The sequence below is a fragment of the Gobio gobio genome (assembly GCF_949357685.1).
Source record: "Gobio gobio genome assembly, chromosome: 21".
Classification (NCBI taxonomy): domain Eukaryota; kingdom Metazoa; phylum Chordata; class Actinopteri; order Cypriniformes; family Gobionidae; genus Gobio; species Gobio gobio.
This window is the reverse complement of record NC_137117.1, coordinates 22,337,121-22,352,456: the sequence shown is the minus strand read 5'-3', so window position 1 is coordinate 22,352,456 and position 15,336 is coordinate 22,337,121. Positions and strand designations below refer to the sequence as shown.

Below are 15,336 nucleotides of genomic sequence, written 5' to 3'. Positions count from 1 at the left end.
TAAAATAGCTATACCCGAATTATAACAAATAAATAAAAGATATTTGGAAATTCCTCAATGGGAAACCCTCAATTTGTGGTTTGTGTTTTCTGTTATTAACAAAATTGATCTTGCGCTTGTGCCTCCGCTATCTTCCTGTCAATCATCTCGCTCGCGCCTATGATTACAGTTATAGTAAAATTTAAATTCACCATCATCGGTTCCCATCCTCAGCCGATCTGCATGACAGTTTTTGCAACGACCATCAATACTAGATAAATGGGCAAGTAAAAAGGCACGCCATGTTACAATTTAGTAGGAACTAAAGAGCGCTCTAGAATGTTTGGTATGCGACATTATTAGTATTGGGCATGGAGAACCGGTTCCTACTTGGAATCGTTTTAAAATTCAGGGCCGGGTTTCCCAATAACGATGTATCTTAGCTCTAAAGAGCATGTTCTACGAGCGAAGTTACGATCACTCGCAGCAATTCCACGTGCGTTTCCCAAAAATGTAATTAACATGAACATAAGTGCTACTTAAGAGTCGCTGTCCATTTGCGAAGTGCTGAAATATAACCTTATATGGAATCGTTTCCTCTGAACGTTTCACCTAATAATTGTCATCTGATGTGGATTAGCAATCAAAACACGTCTATAAAGCAACTACCTACAGGCTGAGGCACTGACAAAATGGCTGAACAAAAAAAAAACAAGAAAAGATACCTTTCAAAAAGACGAAATAAATATCCTCATTTAATTCAGATGTGTATTTATATTTTTGTTTGTTTGTTACCTGCCCTCATAAAAAAAAAAAAATCCAGTGATCATAAAGTCAGTTTCCACAAAAATATTAAGCAGCAGAACTGTTATTTTTTTTAATCAACATTGATAATAATGAGAATATTAAAATTAACAAAAATAATAAAAAAAAGTGTACAATAAAGTACAATCAAAACCTTATACACTTGAATAAATGCACAATGCACTTGAATAAAGTTAAAGGTGTAATCTGCCGGTTGTCCTGTAGGTGACCTCATAACTCTGTCTTCTTACGATAGCCTACACTTAGAGCTTTATGATTAGGCTACTCAAGAGCACTCGTAGATCTACGCTCATTTTCAAGTGCTACTTAAGTTACGATGCTTTTGGGAAACAGACCTTAATATTAAGATCACTCGTACGATCGTTTTTACGATCAATTTAGGTTTACCATGCTTTTGGGAAACGCAGCCCAGATTATTTTCTTTCTTTTCGTTTCTTTATTGGAATCCGATCATAATGTTAATGTTTGTCAATTTGTGACAGTTTTTTTTATTTGTTAACATTGTTAATAATAATAAAAATGAAATAAACTTATAAGTAGTAAACACTATTGACACTTTTTGGGAAAGTTAACTAATAACTGTAAAATAAATAGCCTATAACAAATATCTAGCCTATACTAATGCAAACTTTTAAATGCTTTCAAAGGCAAAATACATGGAAACGATGTATATGTATCAGGTGTTTTAATTGAAAAATAAGCAAATACTCAAAAGGCAGACGTGGCAAATTACAATAAGTAACAGCAATGAAGTCTCGAATCAAGGGCAAGGAATTAAAAAAATTAAATGAAGAAAATAAAATAAAATACATAGTAAGGAGCTATATTGCTCTTAGCTTATTTAAAAAACTGGCTAATGAAGAAGCTTTTTCACTTGAAAGGCTACAACGTGAAGCAGCAAAAGCTTTAAGTTCATTAGTAAAATGAGAAAAGGAGGGGTTTTCAAAAATCTGCAATTATGAATAAAGTATTTAGCAAGTTCAAATAGGTTATTAATCAATTGTGATCGATCTTTCTTAAGTAAACCAAAATGAATTTGTTTGTATTCAATGAGATTTACACATATAATAATATATGACAGTTTGTACAATTGAGACCAAAGCAATTTGGAGTAATAATAATAATAATGAAAAAATATATATGCTCAGTGGTTTCAATATTAGTTCCACAAAATTAACAAGAGTTTTCTCCAATATTAAATTTAGATTTAAGGAATTATTTAGATGGGTATGTAATTTATTATATTGAAATAAAGTTATTTCATTTTAGGGAGAGATGGAAAGGTGATAATTAATTCTCTGTATAGGCGTATTGTAAGGCGACGACGTATATATCAGGCGTCTTCTAAGGCGACGTACATAGAAACGACGTATGTATCAGGCGTCTTATAAGGCGACGTACATAGAAACGACGTATGTATCAGGCGTCTTATAAGGCGACGTGCCTAGTTCAGACGTTAAAATTTAGTCAATTTCTCACATACGCCGTCGCCACGCCGCCGTAGGTATTCGTTCCTACCATGACGTCGCCGTGACTTCGCCGCCGGTCTGTCGTCTAACGTCTCTATCAATCCCATTCAAAAAAAGACACGGACTGACGGCGACGGATGGGTAGACTGCTCCTTCTCCTTCTTCTGGGAAGTTTGTGAAATGTCACTTTTCGCACGCCATACACGTGCGTGTGGATAAACGCCTGGATAACGTGCGTGTGGATAAACGCCTGGAGAACGTGCGTGTGGATAAACGCCTGGAGAACGTGCGTGTGGATAAACGCCTGGAGAACGTGCGTGTGGATAAACGCCTGGAGAACGTGCGTGTGGATAAACGCCTAGGATATGCATGTATGAATGTAAGAACTTTAGAAATACAAACCGGAATGCAGCCAAGAGCCCCGCTTATTTTTTTTATAGAGATATACAGGCATCTAGCGGCTACATATTGGTATTATGGGTAGTTTACCTTTCCAACAAACTGGTCGTTCACAGATCATTGCAGTTTTTAAATAAACAAAAAACGTACTGCCTTTATGCCTGCTCTGACCCAGGCAAAAATATTTAAAAAGCCCACACCTTGTTCATGAATTGATTGACAGCCTGCCTATAATAAAGAAATCACCACTCTAGTAACATTTTACATCATTTTCTAGAAATTTGTGTTTTGTTTTTCTTTTGCTGCCCATCATGTCCACAAGTCCTTGGTAGAAGACATACTGTATCTCAAAGGGTCCTTCCAGGTTACATAAATTGGAGGAAAAAGAAAAAACTTGGAGCATTAAAAACCCCACCTATCAACTTTCCCGTTTACTAAATGGAATAATATATGGTTCAGCCTTACCAGGGGCCTATACCATGAAGCCGGTTTAGCTGGCTAGCCAGATATGTTTAAGCTTAGTTTGTGCCAATCCTGGGTTTTAGGTACCATTAAAGTGGTTTGGCTTTTAGCAGTGTTCATCTCCATAGTAACTTACGCTCCACGGCTAACCTGCTCCAGGGCAGGTTATGTTCTGGATAAGAGATCTCAAACTGAAATTAGACCAATCAGCTGTAAGCAAAGTGACACCCCTCTGATGCAATAAAGTCACTCCCCCTGTTTCTACTCCAAATTAAAGGTCACTACATAGCAAATGATTTTAAAAAACTAAAGTGTCTGGCTTTTAACAATGCTTATTTATTATAATAATAATTTTGAATGACTTAGATATCATTTAAGTAATTATATACCCTTATTCACTTACACATGTATAATTTTAGTTAATCAATCATTAATAGGCACATAGTTAAAATTAATATAAATAGCCTAATGTATATAAATGTCATACAAATGAGCTTTAAAATCAATAAATAAAGCTATAAAAATGACTACATGCGAGTTTAAATGTTCAATTCTCTCTATATATCAACTAAACTAACTTCATAACTTTTACTTGTACTGACTAAGTAAGATTTTTCTTAAAGTTGACAGCTTTCATAGACAGCTCTTTTCTTCTTCCTGTGTACATTTGTTTAAATTCTTAATATTTTCAATCATGTAATATTCTGCAGAAGAGAGAAATCAATTCTGCAGAAGAGAGAAATCTCTCGCGAGAAGTAGATGTCAGTTTCACTGATCCACATCGTGTGATTGGCTGTTCATTACTGAGTCACAGCTAAAATCCTAAACTCAGGATCAAAGCCTGAGTTGACAGAGAAAGTTAATGAGCTCCGTCATGGTACCAATAAAGCTTGATTGCATCGGTTTGGTTTTGTCAACTCAAAACCAATCCTGTAACCCTGAGTTTGTTCAACTACCTTCATGGAACAGGCCCCAGGGCAGGTTATGTTCTGGATTAGAGATCTCAAACTGAAATTGGACCAATCAACTGTGAGCAAAGTGACACACCTCTGATACAATGAAGCCACTCCCTCTGTTTCTACTCCAAATTAAAGGTCACTACATAGCAAATGGCTATTAAAGACTTAAACCTCTGGCTTTTAACAATGCTTATTTATAATAATAATAATAATAATTTTTAATTATTAATTTTTTTTAATGTAATTATTATACCCTTAATCAATTACACATGTATAATTTTAGTAAATCAATCATTAATATGCATTTTGTTAATATTAAAATAAATAGCCTATATAAAGGTCATACAAATAAGCTTTAAATTCAATAACTAAATCTATATAAAAATTACATGTGAGCATAAATGTTCAATTCTCTCTTTATATGAACTAAACTAACTTCATAACTTTTACTTGCATTGACGTATAAGATTTTTCTTAAAGTTGTCCTCGACAGCTCTTCTGTGTAAATTTGTTTAAATTCTTAATATTTTTCAATCATGTATATTCTGCAGAAGAGTGAAGTGAATCACACTGCTTCTCTCGTGAGAAGTGAATCTCAGTTCCACTGATCCAGAGCGTGTGATTGGCTGTTCACTGCTGATGTCACAGCTAAACTCCTAAACTCAGGATCAAAGCCTGAGTTGACAGGGAAAGCTGATGATCAGCATCATGGGACCAACAAAGCCTGAATAGATTGGTTTGGTTTTGTCAACTCGAAACTAATCCTGTAACCCTGAGTTTGTTAAACTACCATCATGGTACAGGCCAGGGGTCAAGACACATGTTTGTGGTACAGTACATCATTAATGACAGTATATTTTGTGTTATATTTGGTCCTACATTGAGACAACTTAACATTTTAAAATTATGTTTATAGGTTGGAATGACATGTAATATTTTAAGGAGGAAGAGGAGCAATGGAGGCAATTTCATATGCAGCTTGGGGATAAAGATACTTGCACTCAAACCTTCATTACACGGCACAGGTTGTGTGTTAAAACTGACACAACACATGTTGTCCCTGAGCACACACACTATATGTGTTAAAGTGGAGCAGGTGGGGTGCGTGGTTGTAAGACTGCATTACAATGAGCCCTATTAGAAATATGATATTATATTCTATATTTTTTGAAATCTTTTGTGAAAACCATGAAAAAAAGGTGAATAAAGACTGGGAGTCAATGTTCAGAAATTCCTTATTGTTATATTTGTAACGATGCTGTGCTATATTAAGTGATGTGTTTGTTGTCAAACTCAAAAATGTGTATATTTTTAATGATTAAAAAATGCCTTTTTATTTAAAAAAATTAATAATTGTATTTTATTAACAAAATATTTTAGTTTGTCTTTTTTATATGATAACATTTTAAGCTGTTATTTGGACATACTACCCCACCCATGGGGCATGTTGTCACATTTCACTTCCATTCTTTCGGGGTATATCAACAAAAAAGCATACACTTATGAAACAAACCCACATAATTGTATTAGACGTGTGAAATTAATGTGGGGGGAAAAATACTCTGAACCCCAAGTGGATTCACACAAACTGAAATAGTTAAAAAAAATCGTTAGGTTGTGCCCTGCTCTCCCCTATATAAATAATCTAATGTGGATAATTGCATATTTTGTATTTTCTCCTAATAAGGACGTGTTGAACTGGGTTAGCTTCTGACTGATTTTAAACACACCTTTATAAATGGGCATTTCATTTAAATGTTTACTAACTGTATAGTTTAACATATTGATGTACTAAAATCTTTCAAATGCACAATTTAATACAGTTATTTACCTTTTTTTTATAGGCTAACTCCTTTCGCATTCCAGTATAAGAGTCCTACTATATTACATGTTGTAAATAAATATCCTTTTTTTTATTATTATTTACAGGGATTAACTGGCAAAAACACATATCCATCAGTCCCCCTCACTAGACGAATTGTTAATGCACAGAGCTTACTGTAATTACGTCAATTTAGAACATTGAAGGTTTTTTTTTCGTTAACTGGCAAAACTTCAGACGACACGGCGCAGACGTCACGTAGCTTCTCAGGCGAGTATGTGGGTGACGAAAGTGTAACGCTTCTTATCACACGTCATTGCTCACGGCAAGGTACGCGACGATCGACACGTTTGATTGCTTAGTTAGCAAAGTAAATGTATAAATCACACCCCATAAAATACTGCGTCTTTCAGCTGAGCTGAGCGGTCGGCGTAGCGCGTTCATGTGTTTTGGGGGCGTGGCTTAGGAAAGAGCCCAGAAGGGAGAAGGTGGAGTGAATGGAAATAATGAGGGTCTTTAAAACAGTCGTGAGAGGTCTACAGACACTCAATCTTTATACTTTCTTTTTCAGAGTACTTACATTTTAATTATGTATTGATATATAAAGAAAGTTTAAACAAATTTGGAAAAAAAGTTTTAACCAAATCCTACCTACCCTACCTTTAATGCTGGTTCTGATTAATCTGATAGAAAGGTGTCAGAATACGCAGTATATCAGTTTGTTGCGTATGGGGCTGCATATCCGCAGACCAGTCAGGGTGCCAATGCTGACTCTTGTCCACCGCCGAAAGCGCCAACAGTGGGCACGTGAGCATCAGAACTGGACCACGGAGCAATGGAAGAAGGTGGCCTGGTCTGATGAACCACGTTCTTTTTTACATCACGTGTATGTCCTAGTGTTTGTGCGTCGCTTACCTAGGGGAACATGTGGCCTTTTGGTGAAACCTTGGCATCCTGCCATCCATGTCATAATGGTATGCCTGATTGTTACATGTGGATGTTGTTGAGTTGAACTGTTATTTTTGTCCTAATGGTTTGTCTGCCCTCTAGTGGGTCGAAATGTTTGTGTCTTGTTATGAGCAGATTTCTCACACCTGTGGATGGGACAAGCGTGGATGCAAGTAGCCACCTCGCTACATCAAGGCAGCGGGACTTGTTCTACGGTCTAGTTGCGCTCAGTGTTTCTCTGTTCTGTTCTTATTTGTTTATCCGTTTCCCCCCATTTTGTGTTAAGATTATTGTTCGTAAATAAAACCCCAATTAGATGGAGCCTTCTGTGTTGACCCTCTTTTATGTCACGATGCTGACCGTAACACTGATCATATATAAAATCATTTGTGATTGCATAAACATCTAGAACCTTGTAATGGCATGATCCAGGAAAATAGTGAACAAATCGAAACAACTTCAATATAAAACTGCGTTAATATATATTTATTATACACTTTACACAAGACAAGCTGAAATCACACAGTGACAAGTTTAGTACAAAAAGTGTCCAGTATACAAAGAGTTCGGTCATGTTGTCAACAGTGAAACATTGTGTCGGCCCAAGACTTTACCGCTTGTGGGATCTGTAACCAGTTAAATCTAACTATGACAACATGCCATATCAAAAGTGCAACTAGAAATACTTTTTCAGACAATATTACAGACTAACTCAAGAAATGTGCTGTGGTACTTCTGCCTTTATGCTCTGATCGAGGAACCAGAAGGGACTGGATTAAAATGTAGCGAGGCCAATGGGTGAAAAACTCTGTAGAGAAGAAGAAACAAGATGCATCAACAGCTGTTCAACTTGACAAACAGCTTAGTTTGTCATGCAAAATTCAGAACAGATCAATCACTCACAGTAGAGTCTTGAAACAGCAGTGTGGTGGCCACCGGGTTGCCACAGCGGGGCTGCAGTGGGCAGGAAAGCAGGCGAGAGGTGTACGTAGCACACTCCTCATCCAGAATCATCTCCTCCAGAGGCGTATGACGCCGCCGCAAATTAGACACAGCGGAAGAGTGTATAACAGTAGGAGCTACAGAGAGATGGAAACGCATAACATAGCGGGAAATGGTTACTACAAATGCTTAAAACTCTTCAGGACATACATTGGACAGATATGGTCATTTAAAACTGTATTTACACCACTGCGTGGTACAAGAAAACAGACAAAACGGTTGATTTTAGTTTCACTTTGGATGGCATGGTTACCTTTTGAGTGACTTTGTTTAATCAGGTCTAAGCTAGGATTGATCTGTGATCCATTTCTTTGGTCTGATAAAAGTGGTAGTGCGTTATGGGATGTAGGCCGGTCTTCACAGAGCTGCAGAGCGGCACCTGCCCCAGTGGTCTTCAGAGTATCCTGAGACCGGACTGATCCAAGTCTTTGGCTTGATGCGAAAACAATGACTGATCCTCTGCGAGCATCTTGTATGAATGGCTGGGCTGTTTTCTTGCCTTCATTCGCAGTGTGGCAATGATTTGAATCTGAATTCTCTTTAATTCTTGACTGAGCTTCAGCCTGGATGAGGAAAAGGCAATGTGAGATTACTCTTTAGACCAGTGATGCATAAATTAACATTTTACAGTTAAAGCAATCGTACAGTTTGGTGACTTTTCGGTAACTGTTGCGAAGTAACGTCATCTTGTTCTATTCGGCCATCGTCCTTCTGCTCTTGGTCCTCAAATAACCTTTGAACAACATCCTTCCCCTACAACACAATCAACACCTAGTGTTAACATGCCATTCTATTAAGATCAAGTAAATGTCAAGGGTTCTGCATCCTGGGCCTGTTTTACCTCATGGCACGTCAAGAGTCCAGTACTGGGGTTGTGGGCTTCACGCAAACCTGGAGAGCCCCTTAAACTGGACATCTTTTGGGTGGTAAGGAGCTTCCTCTGTAAATAGAAATAGTAAAAATTAGCCTGGGATACAAACAGTTTCAAAAACTACAAACCAAGACTAGAGAACATTCACCATTGACTGTGGTTTGGTGTTTGCAACCCGCTGCGGTGTCCATTTCCTCACGGGTGTTCTATTTGCACCTGTACCACAGCAGAGAAACAGTGACTTATAGGGAAGAAAGCGTGATTTTGAGGGAGAAGAAACAATGGAGATTAACTGAGTTTCCATCCAAAGTTGTGAATTTAACTTGCGCGCAAAATTGGAATAAATCGCATAAAATGCTTCCATCCCATGCGTTTAAGACAAAATAAATTGACACTTCCTTGGAAATAGGCACAACATCTCATTTAAAAAAAAATGGAAGTCACTGCAATCAGGGAAGCCACTGGCTCTTATCCTACATCATAAACGACTTGTGTCTCAGAGCGAGCAGACAAAACACAATAAGCGCTGACATCTTACGTTAAGATGCCTGGTGTTTGGGAACGCAAATCAGAGACATTTTTGGGAGGGAATTAATCCAAATCATTTTGATGACAGACTGGCTCAGGCATTTCCGAATGATCAAACCAACATTTGTGATGCTGTGCAATGAAATTGGTCCGCTGGTTAGTCCAATTATCCAATCACATCCACTGTTGAGTCAAAGTCAAGAGAGGTTTTTGTTGCGCTTCAAGAGACTTATTCGGTAAATGTGTTTCCATTGTAGTTTTTTGCACATTGTTAGAATTTATGCGCATCTCATTTCCATCCAGCTTTTTTTAATGCAATATCCCAAAATGTGCATAGAAACGGGTGAATGGAAACAGATATAGTGTAACTCACACTGAGATGCGGCTGCCGCCGTGGCTTCTGGTTTATTCTTCTTCACTGGGACTCTCTGGGCCTGAGATGAATAAAGTTCCAATAGTCAAAATGCCTTAATTCTAGCACACAACTAAAAGTTGAATCACTCGGAGCAGACTCACTGAATAAATGGAGGTTCCTCTGCCGGTGGGACAGGTTGAAACTCTGGGTGTTTCTCCAGAAGCCCTCACACCTTCGTTCAGTAGAATACTGCGCAGGGCTGCAGGGTCAGGGGAGAAGTACACAGCACTTCCTAAAGGGTCACATGACATTCAAATCAATCTTTATAGGATGAAAAGAGCTCCATAATTACACAAAAGTTCTGAGACATGTATAGAACCGCATATACAGTACAAAAATGTGGGGTCTGTAAGATTTTTTAAATGTTTTTGAAGGAAATCTATATTCACCAAGGCTGCATTTATTGGACCAAACTTTTTTATATATATATTTTATAATGCAATTCCTTCTTATGATGGCAAAGCTGAATGTAGTGTAAATACACTTACCTGCAGAAGTTTTGCCGGCTGCTGAATCATCCATTTGAGGCTTCTTAACTGGTACTCTTTGAGCCTGATGTGAACAAGGCATTTCATACCTTATTTTGAATAAGGGGGGTGGGGGGGGGGGTTCAAAATTACAAATTTTAAGAAAACGAATGGGAATTGAGTATTACGGAGTAAACAGATGTTCCTCTGCCTGTGAGACAGGTCGGTGCACGAGATCCATTGACCTGTAGAATATCACGGAGCACTGATGGATCAGGAGAGAAGGCAATTCCTGCAGGCACAAACCATACAAAGATAAGATGAATACAATTTAAGTCTTAATCTTTAACTATTTTACACCACCATTTGTGTTTTTTTTTTTATAATACTTAAAGGTCTCATTTGTTAACATTAATGTATTAACTAACCATGAGAAATACATTTGTTACAGTATTTATTCATCTTTTTTAATGTTGGTTAATAAAAATCCAGCTGTTCATTGTTCATCTTAATTCACAGTGCATTAACTAATGTAAACAAATACAACATTTGATTTTAAAGATGCATTAATAAATACTGAAATTAAAATGAACTAAGATTAATAAATGCTGTAGAAGTATTGTTCACTCTTAGTTCATAAAGTAGTAAACTAATGTTAACTTGTGGTACCACCTTTTTTCCATTCAGCTGGAATACATTACATTGATCAAAAGTGACAGTAAAGACATTTATAATGTTACAAAAGATTACCATTTCAAATAAATGCTGATATTTTGATATAATCAATAAAAAAACAACAACATTGAGTAGCATAACCATATTTAACATTAATTGATAAGAAAGGTTTCTTGAGCAGCAAATAATCATATTAGAATGATTTCTGGATCATGTGACACTGAAGACTGGAGTAATGATGCTGAAAATACAACTTTGTATCACATGAAAACTATAATTATGTTACTAATATATATCAAGGCTATGGTTATTTGATCAAATGCAGTGAAGTGATGCAGTAAAAACAGTAATTTTATGAAATATTACAATTTTAAAGAACCATCCATATCTATATCTATATATATGGATGGTTCTTTAAAATTGTAACATTTCATAAAATTACTGTTTTTACTTCATTTGATCAAATAACCGTAGCCTTGATGAGCATGCAACTTCTTTTAAAAAACTTCTCTTTTTTTTTTTTTTACTGACCCCAAACTTTTGAATGGAAGTGTATAAGACTAAATAGTCCTGCTGAAAGTCACTACGATAAACAAAGATGCATACCTGTAGGGGTTTTTGCTTCTGCTGGAGCTTCTTTTTGAGTCTTTTTGACAGGCACTCTTTGAGCCTGAAGTGAAGTGAACATCCATTTCACAAATTATCCTGCTCAAATGGACCATCATTTAGAAATAAAATATCACTGGACTGGACTCACTGAATAAATAGAAGTTCCTCTGCCATTGGGACAGACTGATACTCTGGGTGTTGCTCCAACATGCTCCTCCAGTCTTGTTCCATCACTCTGTAGAATACTACGTAGTGCCGATGGGTCAGGGGAAAACGGCCCAGCTTTGTCTTGAAATGAAAGGAGAAATAAAAAGCTTAATCTCTATGGACGGTGAAAAAAAGTAGGAGTCTGTAAAGGGGAACTAACCTGCAGTGCCGTCCACACCATGATGAATGTTCTTCACAAATCTTTGAGGCTAAAAGATCAAAATACATGAGTACCAGCTATCCAGGTACATACAGATTAACATAATGCTATCTGGAGCATCATAATAGACTGAAAAGACAACTGGCATGATCATTATGAAGGGTCAGCAAACATTTTGGTTTTATTGCGGAGCTTCTCTACAATTTCTAACCACATGATTGGAGGTTCCCGGTCCAGGTGGGCAGGTAGATAAACGCGTTCCAACAGGACCCGATCCCTCATATGGTAGGACATTATGTACAGTTGATAGAAGATTTGATGATGATCCTGCACTCAAATGCACATCATTTCCTTAAATAAACAACCAGTGGCTAAATTAAACAAAGAACCATGAACATGGTTAAGACAATTTGAATTGTTTGACAAAATGAGAAAAGATCTGACATTATGCTGCTCACCTTTAGTGCTTGCATGGCTTTGTGTAGTTGATGGGACAGTTTGAAAACAGTACTTGTCCTTTGGTGCTTGATTATCACCTACTTTAACAAGTGAAGTTTTACATAAAAGACTCCCACCCGAGTCTTCAGGAAACTTAGGTTGTTTAAGAGTGATGCTACCTAAACATGAACTTAAAGCAGTGCATCCGGATTCTTGTGAAGGTGGGTGAACATCAGTGGAGTCTTTATTTGACGCAACATATTCTACAGGAATACCAGGCTGCAATCGCTGTGACTTGTTTGCTGGGGGCCTGAGGACACCTGGTGTCGTAGCCTTATGGCTCAGAGTTTCAGTTTTGGCACTTGGAATTAAGTTCCTCGCTTTTGCCACAGGTGTTAGTCGGGCAGAATGCACCAGAGGTGCTTTTCCTTGAGGAATGTCTGCATTTCTCTTACTGCGTGAGCGGGACTGGGACAGATTGAAAGGTATGGGTTTGGTGCAGGTCCTTTTGTTCTGCACTTTACCCTGGGGACAAATGGAAAAGTAATCATGATGTCTGTAGCAGTGTTGTTATTGATAACTGGAACAAACTATTAAATATAGTTTTCGCTAATTGAAATAAAGCTGAGATAAGAAAACATACTGGGAAATATTAGATGAAAAACTTTAGTTTTCAACTGAGTAGAAGTTGAAGTAGTAAAATGACTAAAACTAAACTAAAATAAAGCTATAAATTAAAAATCAAACTTAATTATATTTAAAAATTTTAATTGTAATAAATACTATAATAGTATATAAATAATACCAAAATAACACTTGTGGCCGGATTTTATTTTTTTATTTTTTTTATGTCAATTATTCCTTTAAAATTGCTTGGGAGACATTGTAATTTATTTTAGATTTGTGTAATGATCAGAAACGTTTGTCCTTACTGTAAGAGGCCTCTGTTCCCATCTGTTGTGACTGGGATTTTGGGAGAGCTCATTTAGAGCTGGTTGCAGAGATTTGGCGAGGATTGGAAGCCTGCTGACAGCTTTCAGTTTATTGACTCCTTTTGCGGTTTCAGCAGAAGCATTGGGGTCCAGATTCTCAGATCCTCTTTTAGAGGAAGCACTGAGTTTAGTCTTCAAATCCTGAGTCATCAAGGTCCTAAATGCATTGAATATAATGGATCAGAAATAATAAAACAGCATCACTGTAAAATAAGCATCATACAGTTTTGAAAAGTAATTGTTTTTAATTTATTAAATTGATTATTATTGGTTTTAATTTACAAAAATAATATTGAATCAAAATAATAAAAAAAAATAACAATAATAAATAAACAAACAGAAGCTCAATCAAACTTCCTTGACGCGCGAGAACAAACCTCAATAGACCCTTTTCAGACTGTGATGACGCATTTTAACGGTCATCGTTATCGTAAATCCTGCAAAGTTTTTTTTTGTATTTTCAGTAAAAAAAAAAAAAAAGTATGTACATTTATAACAAATACTTTGTATTATATTACTTTTGCATCAAATTACAAAAAACAAGTTACCGCTGCTGTGAGGGCGTTTCTAATACAGCGTCTATGGGAGTGATGGTAATAATTAACATCTTTCTCTCTTTTCACTGCGGTTATCAATCTCACAATTTTTTCGCTGCTTTTGAAAGTTGTTAAATCACTATTGTGGAGTTTCTTTTGCCATTTGAGCATATGGGGACAAACAATATAGACTTCCGCTCTGGGAAACCCGGAAATGTGAAAAGGGTCTATGGTTCTCGCACGTCAAGCGAACATGCTTGAGCTACCATTTACCATAACTAATGTGTGAGTTGAGTTAGATATGTGAATAAAAGCCTAAATTCAATCTGTTCATCATATAAAGCCGTCGTGTCTCTTCAGAAAATTTGGACTAAACCACTCAATTCATATGGATTATTAATTTTTACAATCTCTTTACAAACTTTGAAATGTCAAAGTGGTAGTTCAGATTTCATCAAAAAAGATCTTTTGTGTCTTGAAGATGAACTAAAGTCTTACGGGTTTGGAACAACATCGTAAGTACCCTTTTTAGTTAACTAACCCTTTAAACTACAGACATCAAAAAAAAAAAAGTAAAAATGACAAAAACATAACATTACTAAATCTTTAAGATTAAAATGAAAACATAATATAAAACTTCTGAATATTAAAAAAAAATACTATAATGGCATCTCTAATACTGCGTGCCATGGACATTTCTTGACAGATGTAGATCGATTCACCCATATAATTATGAAATGACTTTGCAGTGTGGATTAAAGACATAAATAAATGTAAAGCTTTTAAACCCATTTTTAAAAATTGACCAAAAATAAAAACAGAATTAGCATTAAAAACAATGTTGTTCTGAATTGTCCTCGTCAAATAATCAATTAAGGAAGTGGGTGCACTGGTTCTTGAGTGGGAGAAAGCTGACAAATGTATAGCAGGAGTGGTGGCCAATCATCATCCTGGAGATCCACCTTCTTGCAAAGTTCAGCTCCAACCCTGATCAAATACAACTGAACCAGCTAATCAAGATAATTTACGAGCACTTGATAGTTACAGACAGGTGTGTTGGATCAGGGTTATATCTGAACTCTCTCCATGAACAGGAATGGGAACCCCTGCTGTAATTGACCAGCTCACTTACCCTGGTTGATCCTGCTGACTTCTGTTCTGGGGTCGCAGAGGGTTAGAGGACGCCATTTGGAGTGGGATTCAGTGTCTGTAACAAGACGGGTCTTGAGATTAATTAGAAAAACGTTCCTTAAAGAAGAAATGTTCGTTCAATCATAAATAACACTATAGCAATGTACAATATCAGAAAACTGCAAAGTAATATGCGAGCTCTGCGTACCAAGTTGTTATGAAGTCATGTGAATAAATCGGTAGGTATATAATTTTACTAACATACATATACGTACCAGGACCTGAGCTTAAGCAATATCTAAAAACTGCAGTTTCTTTTATGTTGTTTTCAAGCCACTGACTCTCCACTGGCCCAGTGAAATATTGCACACTAGCGTATTGACTTCCGGAGTAGTTTGTAAAAAGCGCGCATTTTAACTGGCTGACGGAGACGTGCTATCAG

At 36.7% G+C, this 15,336-nt stretch overlaps 1 protein-coding gene across 2 annotated transcripts; it reads right to left on the bottom strand.

The window, feature by feature from the left end:
* Positions 1–7,328: 7,328 nt before the first annotated feature.
* troap (trophinin associated protein) lies at positions 7,329–15,286 on the bottom strand. Of its 2 annotated transcripts, none has more exons than XM_079802218.1 (18): positions 15,170–15,286; positions 14,896–14,970; positions 13,168–13,384; positions 12,256–12,760; positions 12,009–12,148; positions 11,798–11,846; positions 11,579–11,718; positions 11,428–11,491; positions 10,335–10,438; positions 10,168–10,231; positions 9,781–9,911; positions 9,638–9,698; positions 8,885–8,952; positions 8,707–8,805; positions 8,511–8,618; positions 8,119–8,428; positions 7,767–7,942; positions 7,329–7,671 (listed from the first exon to the last, which is right to left on the bottom strand). In XM_079802218.1, the coding sequence occupies exons 2-18, from the start codon at positions 14,949–14,951 to the stop codon at positions 7,639–7,641; spliced, it is 2,325 nt and encodes a 774-aa protein (XP_079658344.1). In that variant the 5' UTR covers positions 14,952–14,970; positions 15,170–15,286; the 3' UTR covers positions 7,329–7,638. The 2 variants fall into 2 exon arrangements, with proteins under 2 accessions (XP_079658344.1, XP_079658345.1); XM_079802219.1 differs by having other exon boundaries at positions 7,330–7,671; positions 12,009–12,124; positions 15,170–15,265.
* Positions 15,287–15,336: the final 50 nt, after the last annotated feature.

What these genes read in the sequence shown, in the direction of transcription:
- troap (XM_079802218.1), bottom strand. Translation starts at nt 14,951, where the DNA reads ATGGCGTCCTCTAACCCTCTGCGACCCCAGAACAGAAGTCAGCAGGAT. An exon ending in AGTCAGCAGGATCAACCAGG is followed by an intron (nt 13,385 to 14,895) that starts GTAAGTGAGCTG and finishes CAATGCATTTAG; the next exon opens with GACCTTGATGACTCAGGATT. An exon ending in TGCTGTTTCAAGACTCTACT is followed by an intron (nt 7,672 to 7,766) that starts GTGAGTGATTGA and finishes TCTTCTCTACAG; the next exon opens with AGTTTTTCACCCATTGGCCT.